The sequence below is a fragment of the Numida meleagris genome, chromosome 8 (assembly GCF_002078875.1).
Source record: "Numida meleagris isolate 19003 breed g44 Domestic line chromosome 8, NumMel1.0, whole genome shotgun sequence".
Classification (NCBI taxonomy): Eukaryota; Metazoa; Chordata; class Aves; order Galliformes; family Numididae; genus Numida; species Numida meleagris.
In genome coordinates, this window is record NC_034416.1 from 3,913,991 (window position 1) to 3,933,813 (window position 19,823).

The 19,823-nt window shown below is 48.8% G+C and overlaps 1 protein-coding gene across 5 annotated transcripts in view; it reads right to left on the reverse strand.

The window, feature by feature from the left end:
* Positions 1-19,823, reverse strand: part of GPC3 (glypican 3) — a 115,501-nt gene that overhangs the window by 34,623 nt on the left and 61,055 nt on the right. For 2 of the 5 annotated variants that reach the window (XM_021406405.1, XM_021406406.1), the window contains exons 4-6: positions 16,001-16,134; positions 14,254-14,379; positions 6,738-6,858 (exon numbers count right to left, since the gene is read on the reverse strand). In XM_021406405.1, coding sequence (XP_021262080.1) covers positions 6,738-6,858; positions 14,254-14,379; positions 16,001-16,134 — 381 coding nt within the window. Of the gene's footprint in view, positions 1-1,402; positions 4,277-5,557; positions 6,360-6,737; positions 6,859-14,253; positions 14,380-16,000; positions 16,135-19,823 lie in introns of those variants that run through there. The other 3 variants (XR_002441612.1, XM_021406408.1, XM_021406407.1) reach the window with 3 other exon arrangements.

Here is a 19,823-nt window from a genome sequence, read left to right on the forward strand (position 1 = left end):
AACTCTTGCTGTTAAGCCAAATTTTGGGGACAAAAGCCCCAACTGAGAGACATATCACAGAAGCCCTTTGGGAGAACCAGGGATGCTCCTGTTCTATGTGTGGGGCACGGGGAGGACACCCACCTTGCACACACCTACTGATCCCACTTCCCAGGCTGAGCCACAGTACATGGTGATACTCGACACATTTAACGAGGCATATGATAACCTCAAATGAGCATTAATTCCTTATCAACAAATCCACTGCATCTTGCTGCACAACGATTACTCCAGGTTTGTTTCCTCCACAACAGGATAAACTCCGGTGCTGGTACAGGATATCTGGTGTTTGTCTTACAGCACCGCTGTGCATCAGCTGCTTGTTTTGGACACAAAAGAAAATGAATCCCTTCTCAAAGGTATTTTTTCCCAGCTGATTTCCACCACATTGTTCAGAGGAAACACACCAGGCACCTGCCTCCTCGCACGGTCCCCCCAGGCTGAAGCCACAGGGGCAAAGTTGAATCCTTCTTCTTGCATAAGACTGCAGCAACCAGGGAGTTTCGGGGAAGGAGAGCAATAAAATGCTATTTACGTCATGTAAACAATCTGAACGACAAAGTGGTGTGGAAGCAACCCAAAACCCTGACCCAGGCTCAGCCGCCCCAGCTCCCTGGTCCTGCTGAGAAAAGCCAGGAGCAGAGTCACCACACGGGAAGGGTTGGCTGCTCCTGGTCATTGCTAAGCTGCACAGCCGTTCTGACACTGGTAAGAGGTGGAACACTGCTGATGACCACTGGATAGGGAAGAGGCACTAGCAAAAAGAATGTACAGCTGAGGCTTTCCTTTTTCAGATATTTCCTCCAAAAACTGGCCTCTTGCACAGTGACAGGAGTTCTGCCACCACCTCTGATAAAAGCAAGGGGTCAGTGACAGACAGCAGCCAGGAGATGCTCAGCACCGCCAGGTCGCAGCGTCACTGAGCACTGCCAGAAACATGACTACTTACCACCCCTCCCTTACTTAAAATGGGAAATACCTCACATTCCTCAGCACATTTAACTGCGGCAAGAAGTAAAAACGTGGGGCTCAACAGCGTACTCGTTACGCTTCTCCATGTCATGCAAGACCACATGCAAAACCGGCAAGCAACTTCAGCAGACACAGCCCAGATTACACGTTAGCCAGTCGCCATCTGTTTAAAACCACCCGCACAAACACACCGAGCTCAATTAATCTCAGGCCGTTAAGGAAAACCCGCTGAGGGTGACCTGCGGGTACAGCGTTCCCACAGCCACCCCGATAACGCGGGGATGTTTGCAGATACGCCCCCGACACATGATAGCTGGCGCGGGCGTGCTGAAAGCAAGGAGGGGAAGAATGGCTTCGCATTTAAGAAGTCACCAAACAATCAGATACGTTCCAATTTAATTACGTTCTGCTTCCAGAGGGCCACACTTCCCCTGATTTACAAAATCCTTTAATTGCTGCTTCCATAGAGAGCATTTACAGCGGTGCGTTAACAAGAGTGGAGGCACAGCTCAAAAAGACGACGTTGTTGCTCCTCAAATACCAGGCCTAGACTTGGTGGAGCTGTGCAGTATTTTGTGCAGTAAAAGAGGAATTAGCTGATCCACTCCAAAGTGCGTTTATCATTAAAATAAAAATCTTCTGTCGTCTTGTTTAATGGCCTTAGTAAAAAATAATTGCAACGTCTGGTTGCTTTCAACGACATGTGGTTTTAATATTTTAATTGTTACAAACTGTTTAATAATGTTGAACAAAAGGCGTGTCCAAGCAATTATTGTGTTTATTAACTTTTCTTTTGAGGACTTGATAAATTATATTACACATATACAGCACTTTAGAAATCGTAGCGTTAACTTATTAAATTTTAAAGTGGAAAATTAGCTAAAAGTGACTCGTTTTGGTGCAAATTAAATAGCATATTTTCAAGGGACAAGCACTGTGTATCACTTCATTCAGCAATCTGGGAGTCTGCACGTTCTTCTAATCATTACGCTGCTTCATCTGGCTAGGGGATTGAAAGAGGGTGGGAGCAAAAAAGCTCACTGAGCCTGGCAGGCCACAGAGAGCCGAGATTCCACCAAATCTGAAGGGGAAATACAGCCCTGAAAGCTCATCACTCTACCACCATGCACCCAATGGATTTCCCCAATTTGAGCCACCAGGGACAGCGCCCAGCAAGGCCGTTCCCAAGCCCCTGTCACCTCCCTGGGAGGATAGGCATCTCCATGCCCCATACACAGCCCATGTGTGGGTCTCCCCACACGGGGACCAGATCCGACCCTCTGCCACCCCCGTCCCCGTCCCTCGGATGCACCGCGCTGTTCCCAGGCCTATTTTGTTTACATTTGATTCAATCAAGTTGTGGCCTTTTGGCCTCTTTCCAAATTAACTTCTGGGTGACCTCTGCCGTGCCCTCTCCCAGCAGCCAGGCCTCCGAGAAACAGGCCATTAAACCTACAAACAAATATCAGATATATTGGTTGATCAAACCGGCTTCAAACGCAGCTATTTAACCTCTGGCACATGCTTTTGCAAACCAAGTATATTTTGTCTTCAGCCATTCACCCCTCTTTGCCTACTTTTTTTTTTCTTTCCCCTCTATCTAGAGCTCTGTGCTTTACTGCCTCATAAAACTTGGAAATTTTGCTCTCATCCTCCTGTAAAGCCCACGAAGGGCAGTGCAGGGCCCGTTCACACGGCTCGCACTGTAGGGCTGAGCCTTGGACATGGAGAGGCAGTGAGATCCTGCCCAGCCGTAACGCTCCATGAAACAGTGTGCTCCCCTTATTTCCAAGGAAATAAATCAAAGTTGGTTTCTCAGGGTCTGTGAAAACACGCTGCCTGGATTCCGATCCCCAAAGGGCTTTTTTTTTTTTTTTTTTTTTTTTCCCTTCCAAGGGCTTATGTGGTAGTTAGATTTCTGGCTAGAGAATATGCAATATGATAAAAACACAGTCCCTATATGGGGCAATAAATTACAGATTGTTTGATGTGGAAACCAAAGAACTGTCAGGCTCTAGTATATCTGAAATATTCTAAATGAGCCCTTAACTCCAGTGTCTGGAAATGTACAATATGTTTCCAGGCCCTTCACTCTTGTAAAGGCACATCTCTCTCACTTAATTTTCCTTTTATGGATTTTATTCTTCATTTTCAGTGAGCTTTTTCCCCCCTTCTCTTCTAAAACTGTGCTCTTCCTCCCAGAGATGGTCCTATGATAAACAATAGGATTCATCCAAGCATAGGAAGAAATCAGAAATGGGCACAAACTTAAACTTCAGGACATGCTGCTCTGCCCCAGACATTGTATGGAATGTCACTGCTCCATCTGCACACCTGCAGAACAGGAACAGCCATTGCCCCAGCTCACCATGCTGTTCTGCAGGTAAGTTAAAGCTTAAACCTCACTCCCATCTGTCAGCCCATCCCCATAGCAGGGAGAAAATTGAGTGAGCAGAGGAAATAACTCATTTGCACACTGCTTTTTGCCTAGGGATGCTACCAAGTAACAAAAAAATGGAGCAAGACCTCGTGCTGTCAATGAATAACCTTTTCACTTCAATATATTTTCACGTGTGGGATGAGTGAAAACCCTTCTAGACAGAAACAGACCCCATCCACTCTGGGAAATAAAAGTTAGGAACTGATTCCAACTCATTTTCCTGAAGGTGACCCTTGGCCTCCCAGCTGAGATAACAGTGCTAATATTTATGGATGGGCCATTCGTGCCTTTGGGCACAGAGCAAAAATAACTCAAATCACAACTTGGTAGACCTCTAACAGAACTGAAAAGAAATCCTCACATCCAACACAGCAATAATAAACCATCTCGCCCACCAGTGTGCAAAAAAAATAGCACCACCCACTACCTCACATTGAAACCAAACAGCAACGGTCTGGAGCTGCGATGTGATGAGTGGGCACCAAGTGTGACTCATCCAGAAGGAACTGACCTGAGGCAACACAGCGCTCAGAAGGCCATGCTTCGTTCACTCATTCATTTCAGCTCGATAAAAGGTGCTCAGACCACGCTAATGCAACCTGGCAAACTTGCCTCTTCTCTCTGGGCTCGGTTTTCTGCGCTCCTTTCAGTCTCTGTGCGTTTGGTTCTGGTGCACAAACATTCATTTGAAACTGGAGAAGTCTGACAAGAATTCCTCACGTCTGCACGCACTTAACCACATCTTCACATCTTCTCAAACTGAATCCGATTTCCTCACGCAATTTGTTCACCAAACAAGTTCACCCCACTTCAGTCGGTGCACCGCTGAAAAAATACGCGTTATTTCAATGGTGTGGGGAGCCTGAAGTTAACAAGAGCTGCACCAGCTGGCACAGCTCCTGTGTCCACCTGTATCAACTCAGGACCTGCACTTCCAGCACAACAAAAGAGGAGGATTCCACTAAGTTGTACTTGTCCCATGATATACTAGTGGTCACACTGGAATCCAGGTCGGAGCTCTGAGTACTACAAATGCTCTTTTCTCTTAAAGGCTCTGGATGCTTGAAAGCCCTCGGAAACCACCGCCCATCGTGTTGGGTCAGTGCACCGTTTCTCAGCCCTCCCCATCCTAGGAGCCCACACTGCTTCCCAGAGCCGGAGCCAACACCTGAAAAACAACTGTAATTCATCCAGAGCTGCTCCTTTCACGTTTCCTACCCTTCGGTTTTCAAGATGTGTTCCAGATGTGAAGGAGATCACAAAACTTCAGTAGGCCAAGAAAATAAGTGTGATGGCAAGCTCTGACACCCAAAATCCCAAATTTAAGTAATATCCACAGCGTGATTCTTGTGGGTCCCTTCCAACTCAGGATATTCTGTGATTCCATGATTCTATGACACTTGACCAGGATATAAGTCACTTGCCATCAATCCTCAGTACTAATAGCTATGTTTGTGAATTATTTTCACAAATCACTTTCCATTTTCTCCCGATTTTATTCTCCCTCTTTCTCAAACACAAATTCCAAAGGGACTGATTTCCTCAAACTCTTACAATTTCTGCCACACAAAGCAAAACAATTAACCCACTCCCCACAACACTACAACTTTCCAACCTGACACTACAAGCAAACAAGAGAAAGTGCTGCAAAAGCCCAGGAGCTTCCCATGCTCACCCACTTACTCCTGTTTTTCTTCGGACAGGGCTGCACACAGCTGTACCCAGCCGAGCTGTGTTTACCCAGGGTCTCTTGTTCCACGAATCTCAGCTCCTTGGCAGCCTGAACTGCTCAGCAAAGACCTAACTTGACCTAATCTGGCAGCCAGCATTTCACAACTACTTTATGTCAGCAGTTTCAAGTACACTAATAACCGTGTTTTGTTCAGTGCGACTTTCTCACTGCGAACGGCAAAATATCATTATCACCTGCAGGTTGAAGCCTGCCCTCTACCCCGTTTAATAGGGAGCTGATTATGCTACTTTCACCTCCCCCCCTTCCCTTAATAATTACGTGCTGTTGGCAGATGGCACAGCTCCGCGCATGAAGGCAGAATGGCTGCATTGCCATCACTGTGTGCTGGGGACCCTGAGCACCCTGCTCCCAGGCAGTGGCTAACGAGGCGTGCTCGCATCGCAGGGCTCCGACCACGAGCTGCTGTCACAACTGTCCCCGGCAGCCATGGGAGCAGGAAAGCAGAGGTTAGCAGAAAAGTCGCTACGCCAGCAACTTCAGGCAGCTCAGCCCTCGCAACACACCGGCCCTGGTGCAGCTGGGGTGAACCCCAGGAAGCTGCTGCTGCCAAAAGCATCACACCGGGGCCACCATGGGCAACATCCTAACCAGGGAAAGCTCTCCTAGGGGAGAGTGGGAAACTCAGCCATGTTGGAAGACAGCATTACTACCCGAGTGTTTGCCTGGCTGTTCCCAGAGAGGTCCAAGCTGTCAGCTTGTAGGATCCCCTCTGAGAGTGACACAGTGACGCAGGCTGCAGAGCCAGACCCCAGCCCAGTTGAGGGTGAAGGCAAGGGTGGCTCCAGGCGATGCTGTAGGAGAGCTTTGGGAAGTTACTCTCTCCCTGTAGCAGTTGCACTGCGTGGAATGTGGTTTCCTCTGCACAGCTCTCAGCCATTGCCACCTGAACACAGTGGAGAGAGCTGCCCCCCAGCCCCTCGGCATCAGTGGGGCTTGTTCACAGACTTCACCTGGGCTGGCACGATGGGTAGAGACAAGATACTGCTTGTTTCTCTGCAACGACACCAGTTCTGAGACCGTGGGAAGGAAGCTCCCAACACGGCAGGAAGGCTCTCACCCAGCTCTGCCATATCCTCATTTAATGGCCACTTGCCCCTGCAGTGACAAGGAGAGGACTTCCAAGGACATACAGCAGAGAAGTAAGCAACCCTCTGTCTGCAAAGCAAAAGGGGACTTCAGCCAGAGTTGAAGTTGGGTATGTGCCACGTTGACCTGCACCAGCACCACATGCTCGGGGACACCACGACAGCACCATCTCCCACTGTGCCAGGGATGAATGCCCAGCAGAGGTGCAACATGGGGATGCAACCAGCACCAGGCACAGGCTGAACCCAAACGCTCCTATTTAGCTCACAGGCTTGAAGGAGGATCTGCCACACGTGCTGGCATAGAACAGGGCTGAGGTGGCACCAGCTCTGCACCCAAAGCTGCCTGGGGTTGTTTGGCTGAGCCCAAAGACAGCACAAGGGAAGTCAGACTGATTTGGAAACCACCCACTCTGGAGCCATCCCTGCTGGCAAGACTGCAACAAACCTGGTTGATGTGTTTCAGCTTGTCAATGATCTGGCTGATCACTGGCTCAGGACCTTTCATCTTTCCCTCGTGGTTGCCAGGCTGAGCTTTTGCTCCATTCCTTGGGGTTTGGGGACTGTACCTGCAAGAGCGAGAACAAAGAAGACCGTGATCGGATGGGCTAACGCAGAAGAGATCCTCAAAGATCAGTACAACCAAAACCAAGTAGAAGCCCCTTCAAAAATGGAGAGAATAAAACAGTTAATAACAGCACAGAAAAGGCAGAAGTTTCCCATAAATCTGTTCTGCCCTTGCAAAGAAGCAAGACGATGTACTTGCATCACTTGAGGACAATGAAGTCCTTTCCAGTCCATTAGTAACCAAGGAAGACATTAAACAATACACAACGGAGATAAATATTATCACAAAACTTGCACCCAAGAGTCCTAAAAGAGCTGGCTGAGAAACTCTGGCTTGCTCATGTTTGTTTAAAATAAGTCTTGGCAGACCACAGAGACTCCAGTACAAGAGTGGTAGTGTGCCCACAGCCAAAAAAAATGAGTGGGATGACCCAGTTAGCTGCAAGTTGATTAGCATAACATCAACCCCTTGCAAAATAATGACTATCGCTGATGTGTGATTTCAATAATAAAGAATTAAAGCATCAGAATATAATTAATGCTGTCAACATCGCTAATGGAAAATAGGTGTTGTCAAACAAAACTGATTTCAGTCTTTGATGAGATCCAGCCTTGGGGATCAAAGTAACTGCTTAGGCAGAACGTAACCTGACTTGGTGCAATGCTGGGCTCTGCACCACACCATATCCTGGATTTACACGGGCATGATGCCATGCGCACGCGAAGCAGATTGAGAGCAGCTGGGAGACCCCCAGGTGCAGCCTCCCCAGGCACCAACCCCAGGCAGGTTGCAGGGATGCTCTGCAGAGCAGCGTGCCCAAGCCAGCTCTCAGTTTTTCACCAGCAATTAGCAAAGAAATTAAAATCACAGGAATCAGAGCGTGCTTTTCTTCAGAGAAAAGCACTCCAGGTACTGGGGTAACAGCTTGTTACACACAGCAAGCAAGCAAGCATACCTGTACTGACCTCAGACTGGGCTCCAGGAGCTCACTAGGAGGCTGGGACCACTCACTGCAGCACACTGGTGCTTTCCTGAGCTGCAGGTTGTTTGCATTCCCTGCAGCCCCAGTTACGGGCTGCACAAACACAAAACAAGCCCTCATCTCCCAGAGCTGACAGCCCAAGCACAGGCTGCCAGAACCCAGCGCAGCCTACGAAAGCAAGATTGCCAAGATAACGCCAAGCACAGTCTGCCTTACTGTATGTCTGTTTTTCCGGTGCTGTGGATAAACCTGAGGAGTATTTCTATGCCTCATCTCCTGTGTGTTGCATCCACACCCAGCTTCCAACCACCATGGTGCCTGCCTCCATCTGCCGGCTCCTATCCCATGTGCACACATTGGTACGTCACCCTGCCCTGCCAGGGAGATGATGGGCAGCGATTTGAATGAGGGGATGGAGATGGGAGGGATGGTGGGACCAGCTCTGGGAGGGTGCTCTGCTGAGGGGAGAAAGCAATAGGCACACGGATCATCACCCACAGCAGCTGTCAGGGTGCACAGAGGGTTTTGAGGATGCACAAGAGGTTGGCTTCACTTAAACTCCAAATTAGCAATGAGAGAGTAAGACTTAGACACCTAGGGACATGAAGTCAACTCTGGATTTCCACTTGTGAAGCAGGAATCTGTCCCCAGCATGAAACAGAATCATAGAGCCATTGAATTGTTTTGAATTGGAAGGGACACTTAAATGCCACCTAGTCCAACTCCCTGCACTGAACAGGGACACCTACAGCTCAGTTGGGTGCTCAGAGCCCCGTCGAGCCTGACCTTGGGCATCTCCAGGGATGGGGCACCACCACCTCTCTGGGCAACCTGTGCCAGCGCCTCACCACCTTTATTGGAAAAAACTTCTAATATCCACCCTAAATCTCCTCCCTTTCAGTTTGAAACCATTTCCCCCATCCTATCACAATAGACCCTGCTATAGAGTCTGTCCCCTCCCTTCTCACAGCCCCTTTAGATACAGAAAGGCTGCTACCAGGTCTCCCCAACAACTTCTCCAGGCTGAAATATTCACATTGTTTAAAAAAAATACAGTGCTGAAGTTGATTTCCACAGCAAGGCTTTTCCCAAGCAGGAGTTACCTGTACACCAGCGCTCAGCATCCCCATCAGCACCTCACTGCACCAAGCACACCCCTCACACCGGGGCAAGCACCGAGTACAGATACACCCAAGACATTGCCAGCTGAGGAAGGTATCTCCCCGCTCAGTTCGGGGTTTGTTCCAGGCTGAGAGCTCACAGCCCCCGGCCAAGAGCCAGCTGGGACCGCGTGCCCTGAGCTCCATCTCGTGGGAAGCCAGCGCTGCCGCAAGCACAGAGCAGCGCTGCTCTGCAGAAGCCCATGAACCCTCCGCAGGGAAACAAAGCACTGGAAGCAGCGAACCACCCAGCCTGCTCCTTATTTGTCACGGAGTCACTTCGTGCCACTGTGCCAACCTGAGGATTGCATCTGGCAGCTGAACACAATTGTCCGTACAACACGGGGCTGTTACCATGCCAAAGGAATCATTGTTATTCGTGTTGCTGAGAATTGAATTTAGAAACACTTTGAAGCGGAAAAATCTCCTGTGGTTTAAGCGATTTAACGAGCAGGATAAATCTCCCACAGGTTTTAGTATAGAGCAGAACTGAGCTGCTGTTTGGTGCACGCCCAAATTATTACAATCTCTCTCCTAAGCAGCTTTACACGAAGAAACTCAGTAGCTTGGTTTTGAGTGGGTGAAAGCCCTTCTGAAATTCAGGCAGCGTTGCCAGAAAGGATTTCTGTACCTACACGAGGTCACGTAAGAGGGAGGAAGGCAGCCACAGCAAGGTACCATGTCCAAGGTACTAAGCTTGCAGGAGAGAGGCACAGGCTGCCATGCATTCAGGCACACAGGATGCTCCCAGACCAAGGGTTGAGGACTTTGAAATGCAGCTTCAGTGAGGGACAAGCATTCCTGAGATGCCACAAAGGGCAGCTGGCATCTCTCTCTGCAGCCTGGGCCAAGCAGCCAGGCCCTCGAGGACCTTAATAGGACAGGGAGATGCCTTTGGAGACCCCATAGAGCTGGAGGATGAGGGGCTCCTAGCACATGCTCCCCTGTGTTCCAAATGGATTCACTTCCTCTGGTGTTCCCCAGCCACAGCTCAGGAAAAAAAAAGAGATCTGAGCCATCCTGAGCCACTTTTAACACATGCCGAAAGCGCAGCCCCTTCTGCAGGGCACTTGTGCTGCTCCACCAACCCCATCATGCACCTCAACCAAAGGGACAACAGCACCAAAGAGCAAACACACAGTGGGTAAAGTCCACCCAATGGTCGTGGGGGCCCCTGCACTGAAGGGATATCAGTGTTGCAATATGAGTGTGGTTTGGCTTCCACTTCATATGCAAAGCTCAAAGTACTCTGCTCTTTGATGTGCCTCCATGTCAGTCAGCAGCAGCTCCTTGCCCAGGCTCCCTGGGGACATGCTCTTGCTGGGGTCATGGTTCTCTCCAAAGACAAATGTGATGTAGCCCATGCTAAAAACAACTTAAAAGACAACCACCTGATGAAAACATTGATGAGCTCAAGTCTTCTGTAGGGATAGCTATAGACCCTTTGTTCTCCTTCTCATCCACCAGATATAAATGCCAAAGAGTGAAGTCACATTAAGGGATTTCCTCCTCTCCTCTCCACCATCTACAAACGTCTCCTGTGAATGTTTGGTCATTCCAGTCCAAACGCAGCTCTTTCTTGGCTTTCATTTCAGAGCAAGGTAGACAAGATGACAAATGCAATTTAAATATATGGCAATAAAAGTAATATGTGAGTTCATCCTTCTTGGCCATGCTAGGATTAGAGATGAGTTACTGCAATGCCTGACATATGATTTAGAGAAAGCGATCTAAGCCAAACAAAGAATTACACCTTTTAGAAAAAGGAAAGTAGGCTTTTTTTTTATCCAAGTAACAATTTGTGCTTGCCTTCCACTTGCATAGTGTTTATTCAAATGCAACTGCACAATTTAAAAGCAAGTATCCTTGCAGGCTCTTCCTCTACCACCTCTGTGCATGGAATCGTACTTGTTTGAAGGAGTGGATGGAGGACATACCCAACACAGACTGCTACAAAACAGGGCTGCAGCTCAATGGCCAAATCTTGCCTCTTTGGAGGGCGGGAGACTGTCAGAGGGCAAATACCAGAAGTCACACAGAACTTACACCACCAGTAGCTCTGAGCAAGTTTCTTCCAAAGCAACCAGAAGGATAAGTGCCCTCAGTGGGGAGCATTCGGACCTAAGTCAGAGAGACATCTTCCGGTGGATTTCCAAATTCCACCTTCCTCACAGCCTGGTCTCACTGCTGTGAGAACCCTCTGAGGTTTTGCTGCATTAGTTCCCTGCCAAAGAGCAATGCTGCCTCTTCCAAACCACTCTACACGCTGCACTGCGGGCGGTAAGCGTGCTGCAGATGTTAGCTTTTATTAAAACGTGAAGTCTCAGGTAAGAGCAGCAAATACTGCATTATTCATAGCCAAACAACGGGAGTTTGAAGTGCAAAAGGACAGCCTGAAGCCTCCCTCCATTCTTACATCAGTTCAGTAAAGTTCAAGACAAATAGATTCTGGAAGGATTGGTTAAACCTGAGACCAAGCAGCAGGCTTAATATAGGAAGATTCATGGTCTTCATTTCTGAAATACTCTGGAAACAATTATGGCCACTCAATAACCCACTGAATTTGCCTACTATCCTTTCATTATAGCTTACATTTGCTACAAAGCTGTGTTTTATGTGCTTGAAAAGTTATACAGCCTCCCTCTTTGGGGACTCCATTGTATCAGATATTTTGCAGCGCTGCCAGAAATAACCAAACCCTTCACGAGCTAAAGGGTTATTGCTGGCATGGAATTTCCTTTGTTCCAATTACAGAATCTCATTTTTCTCCCTTGCTTCCAATTGTGCTTTCATTGTTTATGATTTGTATGATTAAAACAAACCACAGTATGCTGGCAAAAACAGGGAAATCTGAGACTCCTAGCTTGAAGAAGAGGATCTGGCAAGGTGCTAAAAATATATTAATTTGGAATCGGTATAAGGAGAACAAGAGTTATGTGGGTGATTTAGATTAATGCACAAGTTTGTCTGAAGCAATTTGGAAACGGTAATGTCTAACAGTAATACTTAAAGCACTTACAAGTTCTGCAGTGGGCACATGTTGCTGTCATTCTATTCAGAACAGCTTGGAAGGAATATACCAGCATAAGCAGATTATTGAACTCTGAGAATCTAGATTTTAATAGGCTTTTAGTATTAAATGCTGTAAAAACCTGGTGCTATATATAAGGCTCAAATCACCTCCAAGATTCTAACTCCCGTAGAAACTGAGATGAGTTCAATATCTCAACACCCACTTGGCTTAAGTTGAAGGCTTTACATGAGCTAATTATCCAGCCAGGGCTTCAGCTGGGGGAATCACAGCACAGGACGTTTTTTGTACACTGAAAAGTTTGAAAAACAGCAGCTCGTTGCCTTTTCTCTTTCCTTCCCACTTTGGCTTGTGTTCAGCACAGCAAAAACACAGGCACTGCTCAGGGCACGACCATGGAAATCTGTCGTCCTCATACAGCTGGCAAGGTATTCCCTCTGACAGGACATGTCTTAAACCTACAAAAGAGAAGGTGAGCAAGCTACCAACCCGCAGATCAATCCCTACAAAGGAGGACAAATTCTTGCTATCAAGTTGGCCAACGTGGAGAAGTAAACTAGATGGACAAAGTACCACAAAGTAAGACACCATAAAAGAAAATGTGGGAGGCATCACTTAAAGAAAATCTAAAATGCAGAAAGCAGGGTGAGTGGTGCTGAGCCATCAGCAGAGCACACTGCACCCGGAGTCCCAAAGGCACCTGCTGGGCTCCATCAGGGCAGAGGGAGGCAAGGGCAAGGGGGAAACAGGGTGGTTCAAGGCTCAGCATGGGAAATGGGACGCAGCAGGAAGGTACTGAGCATGTCTGGCCCAGGGCTTCTCCCCAGCTTCATTAACACTTAAGAACTACATCAAGGATGTGAGAGGTAACTGGCCACAAGCCCTATGGGAACACCAGCAAAGCCCAGATGGGTCCATGTGGATCTCACACCGAGCTCAGTGACACAGCAATGCCCAAGCAGCTTTGTCCATCATCAGCACAGCACCAGACACAAAAACACAGCACCCACCTATCCACTCCTGCGTTGTCCCAGGCACCCAGAGTGCTCTCAGTTCACACACAAACCCCAGAAAGTCAGACCCCTCTCTGACAGCACTAAGACACACAGGACAGATTACCATCTCAGCATCCTGAAACTGAAACCAGAGATTCAAACAGCACCACACTTCTCACAGAAAGCAGCAAGCTGGAGTCTGAATGAGGCCCAAAAGTCGCACATCAGCCCAGCAGGAGGACGGCTGCAGCTGCACCAGAAATTCAGGCGCACCGCAGTGTTCTCAGAGCAGCTTGCAAAATCACTTCTACGCAGCGAACAGCTGCTTGGCTCCCTCTGGGGGAAAAGGCTGAGTAAGCACACTGGTGCTTGGGGTTACCTGGAATGCACCTGATTTTCAGGAATGCTCTCAGATTCCCTGAAAGAGATTCCCTGCTGGGAAGCCCAAGCACCTGGAGCACTCTGTTTTGACAGTTTCAACTCCACACAAAGCTGCACCATTGGCTGAGTTTGCAATCTTAGATGCTCGAATGATTTTTTTTTTTTTCCAAAGTACATTTTGATGCTATTTTGGTCCCTGCAGTGTTTCAGGCCAGTATTGCAAGTGCAGGCTAATTACCACCGGAGGTTTCCGAATCAAGAAGTTATAATTAATATCTTGACAACTCACAGCTTCCTGGTTTTATTTCTATTTCTTCCCTAATGCAAATGACTTAATAGCAAAAGATGCTTTGCGAAGTAGAGTTATTAAAGAAGAGTTATATATAATTATAGAAAAACATTTCCAAGTTCTATTTCCACATTTACATTCCTAAGAGACTTTTTTTTGCAAGAAAATGCTCCATTTTTATTAACATTTCCCCCTTCCTTCTCCCTTTCATGCTATTAATCCTGCTCTTGCCATTTCTGATATCACCATCCACAGCAAGTGCAGCCTGCACATGCCCCTCCACGTACACACCCCACGGCTGTGCTGAGCTGCTGCCTCTCCCCGGATCACTGCAACAAAACCTGCCTGTGGCTGCAGGGATTTCACAGCAGAGCACAGAGGGCTCAGTGGAGGGTGGCACACGACCACTTCTCCCTTCCACGCTTTGCACATCGACCTGAGCTGCAGCACGAGCGGATGCCAGCTCTGCCAAAGGTTTCCCAAGACAATAAGCAGTGTCCTGGGCTGGATAGGAAATGATGAGCAGTGCTGGGGAAAGGGAAAGAAGAAATGATTCACCTCTCCACGACTTCTTGCCCATTCCAGCAAACGGTGTCATTCTGAACAGCAGAGCTGTGGCTGCAGATGTACTCTGGCAAGCTGCTGTAAAAATCACTGTGAGACTTCAGCTTCATAATGAGTTCCCTGGAAGAAGGGGAAAAAAATGATTCTCAGTCATGAAAAGAAAAGATAGGGTTGGTGCCTTTAACCAGTGAAGGTAGTTAACATGGCCAAACACAACTACAGGGGAGCAGGGTACAAAAGGGCCATGAAGCATCGGTCTTGTCTGTGACCTCAAGCAGCATCGTGCATCATTCTCTGACGATATTTGGTCAAGGGATGAATCGGTGCTTTTTAGGGCAGAACTGTCCCTATGGAGGGGATGCAGCAGGACCTCAGCTCACTGCAGCACCAGGGATACTTGGCCCAGGCAGGTCCCTTCCAACAGTGGTTCAGAGGGGCCAGGGCACGGGTTGACCCCAAGGCTCTGGTAGCAGCCAGAAACAGGGCATGGGATCAGCAGTCTTTGCAGCTTAGGTCTGCACCTTGCAAAGGAAGAAGTCACCTAGGGGCACTCAGCAGCTGTCACTAGGAAACAGCAGCAGATCTGATGAGGTAAACGTTGCACAGAGCGTAGGAGTATGAACAGTAGGGACTGGAGGAGATCAGATTTGGCCTCACGACCTCCTGGCTGCAGTTCAGTACATTTCTCCCTCTGGCAATCAGCTGTTTCTCAGGGAGTACAAGGCTCCCTGCATCCTTCTCCCGAAGCAGGGATTTGCTGAGGTTCCTGGAGGCTCAGGGTCTCCTCTCCAGCTGAAGCTCCCGGCTGCCAGCTGGGGGCAGACAAAACAAGGGAAAGCCCTGTGCCGGGTTTTGCAGACAGAGGAGAAAGCAGTAGCAGAGGGAACCCAAGCCCTCCCCTGGCCCAGCGCAGCACAGCCTGCCAGCCTACTGCAAATCATCTTGCCCTATCCACACTGATAAACAAGGGTTTGACTGGGGAGCCCAACGCCCTTACAAAGGGTGGGAGCTCAGATCCAACCTCCCTGCACACATCTAAGATGTGCTTTGGGCAACCACCTCCTGCAGTCACATATTGCACTGTGCAGAGAGAGGGCCAAACCCTTGCCAAGCACAATGAAACAAGACATGATCTGCTGTGCCACCAACCCTAAGCCAACTCACATCATGCCCAGCTCCTGCACACCCAAGCAGTATCAGGGAGAGCAAAGAGAAGAAAGCCATCCTGCAGCCCAATGCTCCCAACAGGGCAGGGAGGAGATAGGAGAAACTCCTCCATATCTACAGGTACGAGCTCGTGATTTGTTGCAGCAGATCTCATTAGGCTGTGAAGTCCTCAAACAACATCTCCAACACGTCGAGACAAGGGAGGAACGTGAGTCCTGCTGCTATCTCATGGGAACCATATCAGGAATGTGGCACTGTTGCTCCATGCTAGTCCATCCCCAGTTACAAGGAGGGCTCAATTTGCCCTTTTCTGCACCGATTTTTGTTGTATTTAAGACAGCAGTAAAGGGACAGCACCTGCTTCACTTTGAAATATGCAGTGAAAGGCTGTTCCTAGTTTCTGAACTACTGTGAAAGACTGCCCAGAAATAAAAAGAGATAGGTACCCTGTCCTGCACGCTGCTTCATGCAATGTTTTAGTTGGCAGCTACCATTTCTAGAAGCTGTACCTGGGAGTATATTTGGCACTACAGCACTACTCAGGAAACCCAGAAATGGCATTTTGTGCACTCACCTCCTCCTGCTCGACAGCGTTTCTTCCTGCTCTATGTGAGTCACCTTCAGGACTTTTTTGTCAATGAAGAGGTCTCCGGGGTAATTAGTGGATCGATACTGCCTCTGCTGAGCGTGACCACAGAGCCGGCTGACCTGGAACACACAAGCACCACAGCGTGAGGGAATTTCGGGGCCAGAAGTACTGAAGGAAGACAGCGAAGATGCACACTTCTGCCTGGAGAGTTAGGAACTTTGTATGCCACTGCCTACCTCCAGCAACCCCAGAGATCCCAAATCACTTTCAGAATGGATTTAGGACTCTAAGTTACTTCTCACTTCACTTACACTGTCCCACTCCAAGGAAAAAAATGAAGTGAAATAATTAGCAGAGAACACACCAATGCACTTGTTCTTACTGTAAACATAGACCCACTTGTGTCTGATAATGGGGCTTTTTAAAGATGTGTGACATCTTGCCCTGAAAGGTGGAGACAACAATCCCAGACATCATCACAGCAGGGATGTGCAAATCCAGTCTGCAGGCCAGGACAACACATGATGGACTCCCTCCCATCCACATCCCGATGGCCAAAAACATACCATTGCCATAAGGATGCAGCCTAGCTCTTGAAGGAACACTCTTCTGTTGGGTTAAACTCACACTGGCAAAAGGATGCTCAAGATGCTTCCCATTACTTCCTTCCCCAGATTTGCAGCACCTCAGGGTACCACCCTCCACCTCTTCAGTCAGATTGTTAGGAAACACTTCCATTCAAAAGGCAGATCCTGAGCCCCCTGTTCTGCAGCTCAGAGCAGCTCAGCATCTGCAGAGCTCGTTCTGCATGTACCTGGGGATAAGCATCATACGTATCATGGCTAATTGAAAGAAAATCACAGCCTGAAATACAGAAAGCATTGTGGCTCCAGCTGAGTCATGCCATGGGAGGTCTTGATTAACAGGTCTCTGTTAATGACACAAATTAGGTCATTAGCATACAGATGATTTGGTAAGTGGCTGCAGTGGCAAGAATCCAAAAGACCTCATTAAAGTTCTCTCATGCGGCTGCTGCCCTGTGTCTCCGTGCCAGCTTCGTGGCACTGCTAATATAATCCCACCGCAGGTGGATCTGTGCCCATCTCCTTCTGCAGGACATGGACAAGGGACAGCTACCCCACCACAGCACCACCAGCCCAACCCAATGCTAGGAAATGCCTTCTAAACTGCTTAGAACCATAGAATCATTGAGGTTGGAAAAGACTGCTAAGATCATCTAGTCCAGCTATCAGCCCATCAACCCACCAATCTTTCTGCAGGACTTGGGCACACTTGGAGAAGGCTCAGGGACCACAGAGGCACCACAGCCAGCACTGATTCCACTTTCCTCAAGCCTCATCCCACCACCCACATCCAGGCTTGGAACCAACCACGTACCTACAAAATGTTCCCAGCAGCACCTCATTCAGCTTCACACCACAGCAAGGCAGCCAGCTAAATGGTTCCGAGCAGCACATCAGGGGCTAAAAGCACACCCACTACCCAAAGCAACAAGCATCTGATGCGCAAGAATAGATTCGTTCCATTCTATTACATCCTGCATTTGGGTGGGCAAATAAATTAGAAATGTCACCTGTTTCGTTATCAAGAGCTGCAGTTTCTTTGCTCAGGCTGCCATACAATACAAAGTAAAAGTGAAACCTCACGGGAAGCCAAGCACTGCGGTTTCTGTCTGTTTCGATAGGACAAGGAGAAATGGTTTCAGACTAAAAGAGGAGAGATTTAGACTGAATATGGAAGAAGGTTTTTCCAATAGGGGTGGGGAGGCACTAGCACAGGTTGCCCAGAGAGGCAGTGGATGCCCCTGCAGACACCAAGGTCAGGCTGGACGGGCTCTGAGCACCCGATGGAGCTGTGGGTGTCCCAGCTCAGTGCAGGGGGGTTGGACCAGATGGCCTTCAAGGGTCCCTTCCAAATCAAACAATTCCATGAGGATGCACGGGGTGCTACGCATCCCACCTCGAAAGGTGCCCTCTGAGCCAGCAGAGATGTCAGAGATGGGATCTACCCCAAACGGGAAAGACAGGACACGCAGGCATTGCGAGACAAGAGGGCACAAAATGAGCAGTGACAAAGGCTCCACCGCTGCACCCACATTCTGCACAGGAATGCAAAGCAGAGGAGAGACGCGGGAAAAGGTCGGTTATTTTAAGCAGCCATTTGTGATGGTTCCCTTTGATTTCCCCCCAGCTCTGAAAAGCCCCCCTTCCCCCTTTGAAAGCAGCCTTTCAGCTGGCAAAGCCTATTGAACTCCGAGAGAAGAGCAAGGCCAGGATCAAGGCTTCTTTTCTTCCAAGGATGCTGAAGCGTGCTGAATGGGAGAGGAGGGCCCAAGTGACAGCAGGAACAATGGCACCATCTGAGGCACCACTTCAAAAAGCAACGCACCCGGGTGGATGGGGCTGCGTGACCCCACTGCAGTTTGGGCTGAGCCCCGGAGCTGGGCCCGGGCAGCGCTGGGGCACTGCAGGAGGGTGCAAGGGATAGAGCCTGAAATTGCAGCCCTCTCACAAACATGGCCACAAAACAGGGCAGCAGATGTAGTCTCGGCAAGCACGAAGTTGGAAAGTTTGGGCAGCATGTGCAAGTTTTTACTAAGTTATTTATTCAAGGACCAATTGACCTTCTCAGAAAAAAAAACACACCAACGCGCAGCTCATCTTGCGAAGTCGCAGCCAAATGATTGTCACTTTTCAGTCAAAAAATCCAGCTGGGATTTGAACGTTAAGCAAAGTGAGAGAATGTAGAAGTAACAGATTGCCTGCTCATTTGCAGGGGCAGGATCGTGTGCACGTTGGAGGGGGGAAAGGCGTTCACGAGCCATCTGCTGCAGCCTGCTGGGCCACCAGTGGTCCTGGGACAACATCTCAGCAAGTCTGTTTCCATCCTTCCCCTTCTTCGCATCCCTGCTGCAACTAAGAAACACGTGGACTCTATTCCCCAGGCTCTTCCTGATCATCATTACTATTCTAAAGCAAGCTCCAAATTTTAGAGTCCAGAAAATGACAGTCTGAGATGGGACAATGGGACAAACGTGGAATGCAGAGCATACTGACAGAATAAAGCCCACGGATCCGTGGCTTTGAGCGCTGTCAGAGGCATCATAAACACATGCAAGTCCTTATCAGAAGTATATGCAGCGCGAGAACGTTGCGGTCTTATTTCATGTCCCAGAACAGGCTGTAGCTTGAAGCATTATGCTACAGAAAGTGAATAATAAAATGGCAGCATCATTTTCAGACCAAATGGGCTGGAGTTTTCCAAGAGTTTTTAAGAGAATCAAAAATTGCTGCCAGGGCACACAAGAAAAAACCCTCCCAAATCCTCAAACTTTTACAAGTGCCCAACACCACCGCTACTTCAACAACCAAAGCTAGGCTTCCCTGCTCCATCTCATTAATAAGCTTGCTAATTCCATGATTTCATTAGCCTTCTCCACATGAGCACAACGCAGTGTGACACTGCCTCCCACTGACCACCACCCACCCCCACATCCACGCCACAGCCTCGAGGCAGCCCAGCCTAGGCACGTCCCCACGGGCAGCGGACAGCTGGCACACACACCCCAGGGGCCGCGTAATGGCTCTGCCTGGGGGGGAAGCATTGATCTGAGAGGAGCACAGGGAAAACCCTAATGGAACACTATCTGCCCATCTCAGCGCTTCTCCGTTAATTTAGAGGTGCCGGAGGACTTGACTTGCAATAGACACACGGGAATCACAGAACAGCTTGGGTTGGAAGGGAACTTAAAGCCCCTCTCCTTCCAACCCCTGCTGCGGGCTGGGTG